Source organism: Triplophysa dalaica, chromosome 9, assembly GCF_015846415.1.
Source record: "Triplophysa dalaica isolate WHDGS20190420 chromosome 9, ASM1584641v1, whole genome shotgun sequence".
NCBI lineage: Eukaryota > Metazoa > Chordata > Actinopteri > Cypriniformes > Nemacheilidae > Triplophysa > Triplophysa dalaica.
In genome coordinates, this window is record NC_079550.1 from 12,546,040 (window position 1) to 12,561,383 (window position 15,344).

The 15,344-nt window shown below is 39.0% G+C and overlaps 2 protein-coding genes across 5 annotated transcripts in view; one reads left to right on the forward strand and one right to left on the reverse strand.

Moving 5' to 3' along the window:
* Positions 1-70: 70 nt before the first annotated feature.
* LOC130428401 (uncharacterized) lies at positions 71-6,943 on the reverse strand. Of its 2 annotated transcripts, none has more exons than XM_056756398.1 (12): positions 6,856-6,943; positions 5,095-6,023; positions 4,848-4,956; positions 3,574-3,817; positions 3,205-3,472; positions 2,948-3,125; positions 2,590-2,666; positions 2,302-2,482; positions 1,946-2,194; positions 1,658-1,829; positions 1,442-1,590; positions 71-1,340 (listed from the first exon to the last, which is right to left on the reverse strand). In XM_056756398.1, the coding sequence occupies exons 2-12, from the start codon at positions 5,380-5,382 to the stop codon at positions 1,174-1,176; spliced, it is 2,082 nt and encodes a 693-aa protein (XP_056612376.1). In that variant the 5' UTR covers positions 5,383-6,023; positions 6,856-6,943; the 3' UTR covers positions 71-1,173. The 2 variants fall into 2 exon arrangements, 1 of the variants encoding a protein (XP_056612376.1); XR_008907450.1 differs by having other exon boundaries at positions 1,203-1,340; positions 1,717-1,829.
* A 29-nt stretch (positions 6,944-6,972) lies between these two features.
* Positions 6,973-15,344, forward strand: part of arhgef12a (Rho guanine nucleotide exchange factor (GEF) 12a) — a 50,100-nt gene continuing 41,728 nt past the window's right edge. For 2 of the 3 annotated variants that reach the window (XM_056756395.1, XM_056756397.1), the window contains exons 1-2: positions 6,973-7,542; positions 8,111-8,251. In XM_056756395.1, coding sequence (XP_056612373.1) covers positions 8,220-8,251 — 32 coding nt within the window. In that variant the 5' untranslated portion in view covers positions 6,973-7,542; positions 8,111-8,219. The remainder of the gene's footprint in view (positions 7,543-8,110; positions 8,252-15,344) is intronic. The other variant, XM_056756396.1, reaches the window with a different exon arrangement.

Here is a 15,344-nt window from a genome sequence, read left to right on the forward strand (position 1 = left end):
CGCTCACACCTCCAGATGTGGCGGTGAGATCTATATGACTGCATGAGCATCACATACCTCAGCATAGAAACAAATGATACGTCCGGGTTTGACTTTAACACTCCACTTTAACACTGCAGCAGAGTTTATTCATTCAGCACTGACGGGAGGAGGCAAGCAGTTTTCATTCATAGACATCTGTAATACTGCAAAGTGTCATTCAGACTAGAATCACCTGAACAAGATAAAGAAGAAGGTGATAGAGAAGGATTTAAAGGTGTCATGAACTGGCCCTTGTATTATTTTATACTGTTGTCTGTGGTCTACTTATGACGTTCGCGTGGATTTTACATTCAAAACATCAAAATCAATAAGTAATTTTAACCCGGGTTTCAACCCAGTATTATTGGTTCAGCATTTTAAGTAAAGTGAAATGTGTACGTTGCCAGTTACACACTGCCATTTTGCAATTAAAATGATAAATCACTTGCCGTCAATAATCTGCAGGTGTATCTGTAAAAACTGTGCTGTTATGCCAAAAGAAAAATAAAATATAAGCTGTTTGGAGATTCCTTAGGTAAGCCTGACGCACATAATGCTTTTTTGTGTGTATATAATAAAAGTAATTACTGTTCTTGTTTTTTTAGGTTGTTAGAATTACCAGATACCAGACACAGTTACCTGCATGACCCATCACCTAGGCTTTAAACCAGTTTGCCTAAATGTGCATTCACTACAGAATGCACTTAATGTTTACAGAGCTGATTATGGCTCCTTGACACTCAGATGAGCAGAACAGTAATATTCATATCATGTCACAGAAGTCTAAGTTATAGTATTGAACACTCAATCATTACAACATTGTAAAGCAGTCAGGTCATTACAATTAAATTTATGTAAACACACTATAGTATCTTTCAATGGAAAAAACTGTGTTTTGAAGAAAAAACTGCTGTAATGTTTTTAGTACATATTAACATAGTAAATATTACACGTTTTTTCATAAATTTACAATAAAAGAACAAAACAAAGAAATGTCTCGGACTTTGTCAATGTCTTTCAGATTAGGCCTTTCAGGCACTTGGCATACAGGACTTTTGTGCGCTGGTGCTATCTTGGCAGGAGGAACAGGGTTGTTATCCCGTCTTGTGTTGTCCTGCGTACACGGCAAGAGTGTCATGATGCTTCAGGCAGTTATGTTGGATTTAGACCGCCACTTGTGATGGCTTCTTCCATATAGGGTCCGTCATACTGAGCTGAGAGTGTTTCAGGGATTTTGATTTTGTGAATCTCCTCCATGTAGGGTAGAGGGTCTGGCATCACCTTTTCAAAAAGGAATGTCATCAGATTGTTGACATAACCTGTAAAAATATAATTGCACAAGTGGCATAAATGTTAATAATATTTATGGTTCAGCTTTTATTAACTTAATTGTGTACGTCAATAAATTTGTTTAACTTACAATATGTTGCCTGTGACTTTAATGGCCGTGTAGAGTATTCGCCCTTTTTGGCTTTGGGAAACAACAGCCTATATAATGGTTGACCAGTTTTCGTTTTAGCCTGAGGACAGCTGGAGTTCTCGTTGAAATGCATACCTGCCAAGTACAGTCTGGAGAAAAAAGTTACAAATTATATCAGCAGAGGTAATAAAGACACTTAAATACATTCATACACACCTGCATAACATTCCAAGGTGAGAATAAATGACGTTTTTTGGAGCAAAGCGTAAAATTACACTGTGAAACTCTTCCAAAGATGAAGTTTGATAGTGAGGGCTGAGTTTCTCGACGTCTTTCAACATTCTCTTGTTTGTAAGAAGCTTTTGGACAGTGTACAGTGCTTTAGTTCCTGTCAACAAATAAGATACAATTACAAATGGACTTTTCCTAATATTATATTACATTTTCCGGTTGATTTCAAACCTTTAAACAATGCAATTAAATAAGTAGATATAATGTGGACACCTTGTTGGAACCATTTGCTCCGGTCCTTCGTTGCACGGATTTCATGTGCACACTGTGGGTAGGCTGGGTCGTCATGTGCGTGAATGTCTTGAATGTGGTTAACCATGGATGTCCATTTCGCTACTCTCTCCTCTGCTGTTCTGGAAGAAGCTGCGGTCCAATAAACATGATTCTTTATGCTCTGCTGCCACTTTTTCACCACTTGACAGTCCTTATCTCTGCCAATTTGTTCCAACTTCTTTGACAGGCCTGAAAAAAATTACAATGTGATAGGCAGTCCGGTAGTAATCACATCATTATTCCACATAAGGGAACAACAAGTCAAAGTCTAAATTTATATCTAGTGAAAAAGGTACCTTTTTCCAGATGCCAAACGTCATAGAACTGTGTTATTTTACAGTCCCTCAAAAAATGTTTAATTTGCGGGTGACGATCTGTAACGATACATTCAAGCCTCACACCATGTGCCTCCAGAAATTCAAGACTTCTTTTCAGTCCCTCCTTTTCCATATGGCAGTTGCCAGCAACCTCATTTCTCTGGATTAAGAATTGAGAAACAAAAGAAAAACAGTTAAATCAAAAATAAACAAAGTTATATATAGGGAGTGCAGTTGAATTGAATAGATTGATGTTTTGGTTCTAACCCGCACAAGCTGTATGTCCAAGATAATGTTGCTCTTGAGGTCCATAACGGTGTAGGTACCATACTTTGCCGAATGGCCTGAAAGAGATTTGTGAGTACATATACAGTACATGTGTTTATGATGTTATTAATCATTTACATTTATGCATTTGGCAGACGCTTCTATTCAAAGCGACTTGCATTGCATTGTATTATAAATTTGTTTCTGACTACAGTATGTGCAATCCCCTGGGATAGAACCTACGACCATGGCATTGCTACTGCCATACTCTAACCATTGAATCACAGGAAAGTTAAACATTTGATTAAAAAAGGTACAGCTTAACTAATGTACGCTGCAAACACAAGTCTTCTTTTACCTGGTGAGTCCGCTCTCATATCACCACCCACAATGACTTTGTCCCCCAGGCTTAGCTGCTGCAACAGTTCTTCTTGTTCCTTCTTCCACGTGTAAATAATTGCCGGTTCCAGATACATGCTGGCATGCTTTCTGAAAGTTCTGCGAGTAATGCTCTTGACATGCATTGTGTTGAATATCTAAAATCCATAAACAATAAATTGTTGTAAAGAATACTATAATTATGTTCTTGTTTTCAATTATTTCCTTTACAAACACCTTTTCCAATTGGAAGAACGATCCACCAGTAAAGTATACGGCAGCAGATAACTGAAGGTTGCCCAAAGGTGTGCTCCCAACAACCGGTTGGCTTTTCCATTGTCGGAAGTATTGACAATGTGGGCACAGTTGATCTACTGCAACAAAAGTCCCATTTCTTCGAGCACGGACATCGCAGCGTCTCGAGCACACTGGACAGGTATCAAACAGTTGCAGGAGGCAGTTTTCAAATACAATGTATTTTGTCTCCTCCTGTGTCGACATATATCTTCAAATGAAATGAAATAAAAAAGAAACAAGTTACATTCCACCAGTATGTAATCTCTTAAAAATGCTATAACATGAATAAATAAGATAAAAATCACTTACTGATGTTGTGATGACTCTGTGACAGTGATGTCACACTCCGCCGGCTCATATGTCGTGTCCTGCTGATCAAGGACCTCAAAGGAAGCACTTTCCTCCGTCCCCAGTTCTAGACGAGCTCTTTTTGGTGGCCTTGAATCATTCAGAGGTGTTGAACTCCAAGGTAGCGAAGCAGAAGGTGTGAAACTTTCACCAGTCGTAGTGGATGAAACACATACACTTATACATGACACTTCTGTCTGTGTTCCTATAAAAAAACAGATACTTTTACGACATTTTTTTTTTTTCAAATATGTTATGTCCTTAAACATTACCTTACATACTTAAGGAGGGATTCGCTGTAAATACGCGTTTTCCTTTGTCTTTGGTTTGTTATAAGTTACTCAGACCTGCCTGAATCACCTTGTGTAACCACACCCCGGCGAATCTACGTTTTTTCTTAACACGATTTGACTAAGACCGCCCAAATTTAAACACAAGTGAGGTGGGCGGTCTTGTAAATCTTGTAAATCTCATTGTACCGTCGCACCCTTATGTTCCGAATATGGTAAGAGGCATAACATTTTCGTGCAGTATTCATCCAATCATTACGCACTAGTGAACTGGCCAATCATAGCACACCTCGCTTTTCAGAGCGACGAGCTTTGTAAAATATCAGAGCATTTTACATTTACATTTAGTCATTTGACAGACGCTTTTATCCAAAGCGACGTACAGTGCACTTATTACAGGGACAATCCCCCTGGAGCAACATGGAGTAAAGTGTCTTGCTCAAGGACACACTGGTGGTGGATGCTGGGATCAAACCAGCAACCTGATTTACCAGTTCAGTGATTTAACCCACTAGACCACCATCTCCGTTTTAGAGAGGCGGAGCAAAGAGGAGATACAAACATGCACGGTATGTGGAAAATACTGCGATTTTTACCTTGAACCGTGTATACACATTGTATTACATCTTAAACAAACAATAATATTTGTTTTAGCCGCGTCAAATGACCCCTTTAAAGCTACCGGTAAGCTTATATGTGATAATTAAGTAACACACACACCAAAAATTACAATGTTTTCCATTTTAATGACTTGCGTCTAGTAACAATATAGACAATATTTGACCAACAATAAAACTTATTTTGCACACAGTGAACAAAAAAAGTTGACCGAGATACAAACGCACTTCATGGTCTTCATATACATGTGCGTGTGTGTGTGTGTGTGTGTCTCGGTCAACTTATTTTATTTCTTTGTGTATGCGTGTGTATAAACAACATAAAAACCTTTGCTTCTGAATTTAGGTCCCAAGGTTCCAAAGGACAGCTGTGTGCCCTTCGATATACACTTCTGTGTGTCTGTTTGACAAGCTGCATCCTGCTTAGTTGGAGCCTTCTGTGAATTTGGTTAGACACGTAACGTTAGGTTACACATCATGACATATTTACATTTACACATTTGGCACACGCTTTTATCCAAAGCGACTTACATTGCATTACACTAAACATTTTATTTCCAAGTATGTGTACTTACATAAGAGTGCTGCGCCACTCTTGTCGGATCCAATATTGACGGCACAGAACTGCTTTTTAATCTTAGTCTCTCCCCAAATCCAGCGTCGACCTGTGCCTTGTTCACGAAGCAATCGTCGGTGAAATGAAGCGAACAAACGCTCAATGTTTTACCCACGTGAGCTGGACCGTCTTTAAAAATAAACTTTAACCAAGCATTCCGAATGTCGGAAATCGAGGGAAGGTTATGCAGCGACTGTGTTCTTCCACAACCAGGCACTGCGCAATATTTAGAGATCTTTAACGGCATGTTTATAACTTTTTTGCTCGGCTCTATCTCCACATGTGTTACTTCACTACGGTCATGCGCGAACCAGTGGGCGGGGCTAGAGGAATAGTCGTTGATATTTTTCTGTGGAGTCGGTGTTCAACCTATCAATGACGTCATATGTAGGTGCATTCCAGGACCTTCCGTTTGCTGGGCCTGGTGTGAATATAAGTTGTAGTTTCAGTAAGGGCGTTCTGACACTTACAGGATGTTTGCTTGAACACGATTTTCTCTTATGTAACAAAAGCTCAGGTTAAGGTTGATTTCTTATATCATGAACATGGACTCCACGGGAAGGTTGATCTCCAGAACTTATCTTAGCTCATTAAATCTCTGAACTTTTAGTTCTGCATCATTTAAAGTAAATATTGTTATTTCTTCTACCAACAGGAAAAATCCTGGTTCACTGTCGTGTGGGAGTGAGCCGATCACCAACATTACTTGTGGCATATTTGATGCTGAAACAGAACTTGACTCTGAGGGAAGAAGTCAACATGGTGAAAGTGAGAAGAAGCATCTCGTCCATCACAGGTTTCTGCAGACAACTGGCCACAATCACATCAAGTTGTGTCTGCTTGAAGGTAAGGAACGGTCCGGTGTGTTGTTCAACCGTCGCATCACATCTGTCAATGTAATCAATTATATTAACACATTGTTCCAGGCCAAGATGCTAATATTATTTAACACCACACTAGCATGTAACCTAATGCTACAACATGATCTAGAACAATGCAAGCGTAGTAGCTGACTATAGGATGTTTAATCTGGTAATAACTCAAAATTCGTTTTGTAAATCCGTGCTGACCACTTAAAATCAACCTATAGTGTGTGAAGGTGCAGACCAATAAACTGGCACTGTAACAAACATACCCAAATAACAAGATAGACAAATATTATAAATTAGATTGCATACGTCATATATATGTCCTAGTATCAGTCTGGCCAACGTTTAAAACGTTAAGAAAATCCAGTATGTGTCGTGTTCGGCGTAATGCAGTTCTTCTAACGTCCACAATGTGGCAAACTAACATAATAGTTGAAGTATTTCACAAGGGCTGTTAGTTTGTTTCATTTTCACGAGCATTTACATTTGCACATTTTGGCAGACGCGTTTACAGAAAGCGACGTAACTTAACAAGTTGTCCAGCGCTTACAAAAATGTGCCACCACATATGTAAACGTAAACCGTGTCGTCTAGTCATACATTGTTATACAGAATTCACTATACATGTTTAACAAATTACATTTACTTGGTGGCTGGACGCGTAAACCTACAAAAACACAATTTAAATGCGTAACCGCTCTTTGGTATTTTGGTACTTAAGTCCCTGGCCGCGTTTCAATGAGTTCCTGCATTTGAGTGAATTTGTGCCAAGGAAGCATCTTTGAACGTCCATTGTACACTGAACCGTCACCAAAATATGATTTGTGTCAAAAAAAAGCTATCAAACTTACCACATAGACAGCATTTCTGGACAAAATGCGAAATATATAACCTTCTGTGTCTGCTCTACTGCGCACGCGAGTCGGAAATGCTGTCTATGTAGGCAGCTCAATGGGTTTGGATACACAGCCCCATTGGAGACGCGGTGGCAGTCCGTCGCATCTCAACTTTCCTCAGTTTGATGGTTCGAAACCTACAACCTCCGGAATCATTTTACCGTGAACTTTTAACTTGGATGTCTTAAGGAATTCTTCATTTTAGCTCTTAAAAGCCCCGGGGACGACCCGCGCGAACTTTATTGAGTGCGTTTTTTACGATGAAGTGATTTCGCCGCCGCTCCATGGAAACTCTCCGCAGGATGACACGTGTATGAGTGCACACATATTTTCCTGCCCGGATGACTGTGGGATTGTTGTCGATGCACACTGGTGTTTATTGTTGTCGGGGGAAATATCGCGTCTCATCTTTAAAGTGGACGACAGGCTGCCGTTAGCTTTAGCATAGCAAAGGCCTTGCCTGCAGTCTGGATTGCGGTACGACCGCTGCTGTGTTGGCTGTGGGTTACACACACACACACACGTCTCCGGCATTAGTTAAGTGAAAAGTGTTTTTAATTTTCAAAGGACTCTGTGTAACTTCCTGCGAACTGTTGCGGGAAACATTTTGGATTTATCTGGGAGCCGTTTCTGCATGTTACGGTAAGTTTATAGCTGGGCAGTGACGTAAATAACCGAAAATACGAAAGCAGTGCGAGGTTTACTTTAGTGGACGAATTTGCTTTATCGTCGCATGTCTCTTAACAAACTGTCTGTCCATGTTGACTCAGCAAGTTACTTATATAAGATTAAGTAGTGTATGTGTTGTACATTATTTGCGTTTTAAGTTAGATGTTAGTGTTTATCCGCATATGTTTTAACTATAGATTATACGTATCAGTGAGCAGCACAGCTGCTGTTGGGAACCAAATGTTCTTTAAAGTAATTCAGGATCATTTATTAGTTGCACTAAACTGGCACCAGAGAGGATCATAGGAAAAAGCAATTTCAGGTTGGTAGCTGGTGCTGGAAAATGTGATGCATGTGTCCTCTGTGGAGACTTAACGTTTGGGTATGTGTAGTGCGATGAGTAAAAATAGGTCAAATCAATCGTGTTCTCTAAAAGTTTGACTTGGTAATATTCATATGTGTCACTTATTACATATGATTGTTTTAAAGAACAAGGCAAACTTAGGTTTACTAACATTTTGTGTTTTTTGGGGGGGATCAGTACACCTCCTGGACTGAAGACGGATGCAACATCACAAACTGATGCCTCTCCTCATGAATCTGAAAATGATTGTTGGATGTAGGATGAATAAAAGCTAAAAACAAGCCCAATGAGCGACACACGGTCCACACTCACTGACAGGTATGTACAGTGTTTTTGTTTTGTTTGCGGATTTGTTTTCATTGTTATCCTGCCGTGTACCTGTAGATCTGTGTAGTTGGTGGATGCAGATCATGAATGCAGTTTGAAGCATATCAGCATTCTTGGTTTATAGGGCTTGCCCTTGTGTGTTTGTATGCGTTTTAGATGCGTTTTGTTGTGTCATTGTTGGTAGTCTGAATATTGTTAAGCAATGCTGCTATCTTGAATGCTCCATCAATCAATGACTGTCTGTATTATTGTAAACGCACGGTTCACTGCATCACCAAGCAAACAGACATATATCTCGATCATCAATATTTACACTACGACACAAATTGAGCGAGAAGTCTTGTCTCACTTTATCATCCTGTCATTGGCTATTGACTGTATTCAGTCTTTTCCATAGCAAGTGATTGGTTTAAACCAAGCCCTGGAAAAGTTCGATACGTTTATCAATAGGCACTGTTTGTTCAACACTTGCATAGCATTTGTTTTTAAAGCCTAAAAAGGGCCACGTCAGTCAAAGCATGTTTTCCGAGTTCTGTTATGGTAGAATTGGTCTTACAGGTCTTTACCACTTACGTCATTAGGGAAGGCAGACCGGTTGTCTAGCGCACAGTCTGGGTATGTCGGTGATGACAGATAGGCTTTCAGTTATTGCAAAAATTGATAAACAAGCGGTCTACATAGTTGTGTTTGTCTACCTTGATTTTTTCTTTATGACCATACAGCATCAGTACCAATATCAGGATTAAACTGCTCAGTTTTGACCATCCACAGCTAATGCTTTGATATAACTGCATGGTTTTCATTTTATCTGTTATGACTGCAGGTGATATGTCCTTTGACAGAGTATATGCCCTTTGTTACTCAAGTCTAAACCACACGTCTCTCATGTTTTCATCCAGAGTTTAAAGCGGTTCAAAGTCATTTAGTGTTTGTCTAGACCTCATTTGCTCTCCCACATGAATTGCAAATTGACATTTAGGACCGTAACAGTATATCCTGTAAGCATCCAAACATAATTAACCAACTGAATATAAATCGATTAAATGCGAGCAGGTTGGTTTACAGTTCTAATGAAATTGTTCTAAATGGAACAACAATTCCAAGATCGGCATTAAGTAAAATTCTTTCCAATTCTTTCTGTTCAAGGTAGGTGCCCTGAGAGAATTATATAGAAGTGTAGAAGAACATTGCCTACTATTGAGAGATGTTTTTTATTTTAAATAGTTGTTTTTCACACTTGTAGTCATTCTGAGTTTACTGTTAATTTTCAAAAGCAGAGACCAACTTGTATAACCAAGTCAAATAAATAATTTATGCAGTAGTGCTACTATGATGTATTGCTTTGATTCACTTAAAGTGATAGTTTTCACAGCAATGAAAATTCTGTCATCATTTCCTCTCCCTCTTGTCATTTCAAACCTGTATGACTTTCGTTCATTTGCAGAACAACAAAGGTGATATTTTGAAGAACGTTGGCAAACGAACAATGGCAGTGCCCATTCATTTGCATTGGTTTTGTGTCCAAACAATAGAAGTGACTGGGCACCGCCGCTGTTTGCTTACAAACATTCTGCAAAATATCTATTTTTGTGTTCTGCAGAAAAACTCTTACAGGTTTGAATTGACAATGTTGACAGAATCTTCATATTTGGCTATCTTCCATGTGTAAGCAATATCATTGGATGAATCGCACAATAAAACACATTTTTAGGAATTTAAAAATATTATTGATCTAATTTTAGCGCAATTGCAAAATTGTCTATATATTATCGTGGTCACATAACTGTATGAAATACTTATGGCACTTTTTTCCAAGTCTTCATTTGTCTTTTTAAATATGGCAATAAATATTGTACCGCAGGCATTACGTCGAGGTATTATTGTACCGTGATACTTTGATTTTGTTACATCCCTAATATTTTTATGACCATAAAGTATTTCTGAATTGTGAAACTTTCAATCAGCTAAGCAGATCATCATTCTTATGACACATTTTGTCATCACTGTAATGCACAAATTTAAAAAAATGTATTGACTGTAAATGACATTTATAAAAACACGTATAAGGTTACCTGTTAGCATTGCTAAAATTTCATTTGTTTGTGTATTTTTTGCATTACAGTAGGCTGAGGACGAGAACGGGAGTTACCTCAATATTGTGCTTAGCTTTTTTTTTTAAATATAAGATACATAAAACTAGCTTTGTTGTGGATAAGTGTTTATAGTCTGTGACTGTGCAGATCTTGCTTGAATCCCTGATTTTCAAACCCATTATTTTCTAATTGAAAACCGGTCGGTTGACATAAGCTTTAGTTCACAGTATCAACACAAGGGCTGTGCACTTCTAACACACACACACACACACACACACAATGTTTTCTGCAATTCAAAGATTCATATTCAGGACTTGTTAAGCAGCAGATTATTCCTGCATGAATGGTGTTCAGATGTTTTCTGCATACCAGTACTGCCCCTGACACGGACTGGCAGGTAAATGCTAGCCCCTGATCTTGTTATGTGCTCATGATGGTGACCATAGTGGGTGAGAGACGCTCTCACTGGAGTGTAAATGAAGAGTCAGGGTGGGCGGGCCTCACACCCTGCCGTGACTTTGGCATGCACACAACAGCCACTCCTTTTCCTCCGCAGCACTCTTCTGCACCAAAACTGTCTAAGTAAGAATCATCAGCTCCTGCTGAGGCAAAACAATGTCTGACACCCTAGGCCTCTCCCCTTCTGCCCTGCCCCCCTCTACCTTCAGACAAATGTGCCTTTCACTGCACCACAGGGCCACACCTACGCTCACCTTTACCTTGGGTGAAGCAGCTGAATATCCTTCAAACACGCCTAGTAACTGCAAGTTGACTAACGTAAATCTCAGCATGTAAGCTTGGAAGACAATGAGTCATTTGCCTTGTGGATGTGCCCATTGTGGTTTTGGCTGAGGTGTTAGAGCGAACTCGCTTCTCTATATGCAAAAACTCATGCAGTTGTGCAGTATTGAATAGGGAAATTGTGATTTTTGGATTGATAGATTTAAAACATGTTTTGGTTATTACAAATCCTTAAATGCAGGTAGACTCAGGGCTTACTCGCAGTTAGCACGGTTGCTCTCAACTGTGCCCGAGCGCCATTGCTCTTTACCATCCACACCAGTGCACGCTTTCATCATTATGATGCGATACGGTCCCTCTTAGCACAACAGAATCCATCGCAATGTTCAGTTTGAGGCTTGTTGTTGGTGTTTATCTTCATGTGTGCGCTGCACAGACTGATCTGCTTAAATGAAATCACTGTAATACGATAGCGATACGTCAGTAAACGGCTCATCATGCTTTTAAATCACCTTCTCGTATCCTTTATTATCGTAAAGCCTATTGTTACACACGTTGGATTATGTTTAACAAAGCTGGAGTAGTTTTGGATGTGATGACACACGCCTGCACGTGTAAGTGCGCTGTTAATCAGTTTTATTACGTTGACGGCTGAATCTCAGGGAGGAATTTAAACAGTCGCATTATTTTACGTCATTCTTTTAGTTCTGCGCTCGCACTACATGCTTACCAAGCCCAACCGCACCATGCTCTAACCCACCTCTTCCAAGAGACACAGGGACCGCTAAACCAACCATGCCCGGGCGTGATACGGAGCGATCACACTAGTCAAATGAACTGGGTTTTGGGAGTCAAATGTGCTCGGGCACATTTCAGATAGTTAGAGTACACCCTAAAATATTGAGTTTTTAAAGTTGGATTCGTAACTTACAACAGTGCCTACAGAATTTGTTTGGGTGTGCCAAGACGCCAATGTCTACGTAAAATGCCAGATATTACAGTATTACTTGAAATATATTTCATCTAATTTGTCCAAAACTAAATGTAGGTAAGTTATTTAAGTTCAAGTGAGTTGTTTCTGGGCTTTAGGGAATAGAAACAAATTTAATGTATTTTTTTTTCATGTTTCAAGAAAACTACTTTGTCTGTCATTGGTTGGACAAACAGGTAGTCCCGACCTAAATTAACGGATGCATCTTTTGATAGTTTGTGGGAAATCAGCCTATAAAGGAAATGGGAAATAGGGCTGTTCCATGATTAATCGAATCCAGGATAAAATGTCTGTGCATTTTGTATTTATAAACACGTACTTGTATATGTTTAACATTTTTTAAACATATCAAATTGAATAAATGTTTATCATTTAAATTATAATATTGATCATGCATGTGAACAAAATAAATATGCACAGTGCACGGAGGCTACAGGGGTGCACAAACGTTTTTCTGTCTGGTTCTCAAGAGAGCACCTGGAGATTCGGTTTAGTGCTCGCATTGCACAGTGTGAAAAATTATATTATCCTGTTAAAAATTAAAGTAAAAAAGTAGCAATAGTGAACAATAAAATAATATAAATACTGTATAGTCCCACTTTATCATTTAGTTTAAAGTACACTTAAAATACAATGATAATGTATTTCTTCTTGTTTTTCTGTTTACATAAGTAAATATACATTTTCAACACCCATTTTGAAACCTAAAACGACAACCTTTTTGGTTTTTGTCAGGTTGCTGGGAAGTGCACTCGCGAGCTCACATGGAGACTTGCGATGTGGAGCTAGGATCAAGTATAGCATAGAAAACCACAAGCTGCATGCAATTGTCAAGTTTAAACCGCTTGTCCTTTTAGAGAAACCGTGTTAAGGTGTAACTACCAATACTACGTTTTTCATCATTTAAACCCAGGTCCCGTTTAACACCAGGAACAAATGAGATATTAGCAGCATTCAGTTCAAACGGAAATCTTATCCTGTATTACATTTTAGTAAGGTCTATAACAGTGATTGTGGATCAAAAGGTTTCAACTTTTCAGTATAATTCATTTCAGTCTCTTGATCTGTGACAAAAGCTATTTTTGTTATTATGAAATTGTAGTTGGGGTTAGTCAATGCTGGACAGATATGTAGGTTTCTCTGGCAGTACAGAAGATCTCACTTGACATTCATGAATCCTCGACTGTACTGTAAACTCATCTAAATGGCTATGACTGGAAGTATCTCAGGAATCACAGACTCCTGCAGAATATAGCCATGAGTGTACTTGTTACAAAATAAGTACACCAATCCCACTGAGAGTAACATATACTGAATTAATCGCCTGAAAAGAACTGCATTTCACGCAACCGTCAAAGTAATTATTTTTAAGTATGGGCAAGTTCTCTCAATGATTTAGGTATGGTTTTTCAACACCTAATAACAGACAACACCCATGAAATTTGACTCGGGTGTTTTTTGCCTTGAAATCATGTTTAGAGATGCTTGTCAACGGTTAATGTTCGTATGCTAGCTGTATGATTACATAAATGCTAGCTGTTAACATGTAGATTATTATATACAAAGAGCGAATTCATCTACTGCTAAGTGGTGTAGAAGCTGCAAATTTCATGAAAGAAAGTTTTCACGTTGGTTGCAGTTGGGTGATTGCGGCTAAATGTTGGTTGGGCGTGTGAATAACGTGTATCCAACATTATGAAAGGCGCCACATTACCACTGCTTTGGTATCCGTGCTTGAACTCTATTGGCTGTAGTGTATGAATATTGAATTATATTGTAAAGATTATTTGTAAACTCTTTTTGGTGATTTTACACACGTTTATTAGAACGGTGAACATTTGTGCTAATGCTGTGATTAGCAAAAAACGGACTTATTTTATATTCTTAGGTTGTATTAAAACATATATTAGGTAGCATCTCACGATGTATACAGTGTATAAATGTCAGCATTAACTTGAGTGTATATTGTGCAAGGCGATTCTTCCTGGTCTGTAAGTGCCACACATCAGACTTTTGATTATATGAATAAATTTAGAAGCACGTTGTACTTTGTTTCTGAAACTTTCAGCTGTAACTGGTGCAGATGGGTAAATATTATATTCACGCTTCCACAATAATAGACCATTGTGCAACAAAGTGGGAGCTTAAATAACTCAATAAGCTTAAATAACTCTGCAGACCAAAGACTGTTGTTTTTAGGAGACTGCCCAAGTCGTCTCACATGTCAGAATTAGAAGATTGCATGTTTGCCAATGGAAAATCTGCAAATGCTCAAAGATAACTTGTTTACTGTTAAAATCTTTTCAAGAGGCAATGTCATGAACTTCACAAGCGTTGTCAAATTCAGTCTTGTCAAATGTTTGCACCCTGACTCCTGAAGCTTGTGTAACGACAAGCCAATCAGATTGCAATTGGTGGATTTATCCAACTCCAAAATATATCTATATATATATATCTATATACATATATATGTGACTTAATTAAAACTAGTGTTTACTTGCCTAAACTAATGGAAATGGAGAGTTGTACGGGAGTCATTGTTTGGTGTTCCAGGTTGCAGTGACTCGGTAAAGCAAAGGCCTGAATTTTGAGAGTTCTTTCAAACACAGTTTGTTTGAACATAGATTCCCCCATACAGCAGGGCAGTGAGGGGGAAATGTGGACTTCAAGCCAATTGCCCACTGGCTGTCTGAGAGGAGAGGGGGAGGCACATTGACCGACGGGCTGGAGTGTTGTGAGACAGAAGTTAATGCCCGAAAACACTCGATGATGCCAAAACACCAGCGACTTCTACTACCAGTGAAACAAAAATGTTTTTTTGTTTTTTTTATATCAGATGTGATGGCATTAAAGTTTTGTTGAGGCACTCACTGCCTGTTTATAGAGGTAATCTCTTGAAAAAAATCTCAGTTCCCTGTGCCATATTAAGATGTGATGTATTCTTTCTCCCTTCATAGTCTTGGTTTATACAGTTCATGGCGATCTGTGCCAATGTAGACCTGACTGCTGTGCTGTGTTTTCTCTGATGCATTAAACTGTGACTGAACAGCGTGTGCAGTGAGCGTGTGAGAGTGCGCTGCAGAAGGCGATTGGATATGATTTATTTGCCTGGTCTCTTCTCCCTCACGCTACACGGATGCTTAAATCTTATGTAGTTTCTGGGGCAGCGTTGCAAGGCAAGCATGCCTAGTTGAGATTAATCCTGTGCGCTGTGAGCTTCGCTGCTGATAGAGAGATGGGATAGAAGATAGTATGACAG

Excerpts from the sequence above, each read along its gene's own strand:
- LOC130428401 (XM_056756398.1), bottom strand. The coding sequence starts at position 5,382 with ATGCCGTTAAAGATCTCTAAATATTGCGCAGTGCCTGGTTGTGGAAGA. Across the intron at positions 3,818-4,847 it reads ACCTAAATTCAGAAGCAAAG|GAACACAGACAGAAGTGTCA; the intron begins GTTTTTATGTTG and ends GTTTTTTTATAG. Across the intron at positions 3,126-3,204 it reads CGTTCTTCCAATTGGAAAAG|ATATTCAACACAATGCATGT; the intron begins GTGTTTGTAAAG and ends TATGGATTTTAG.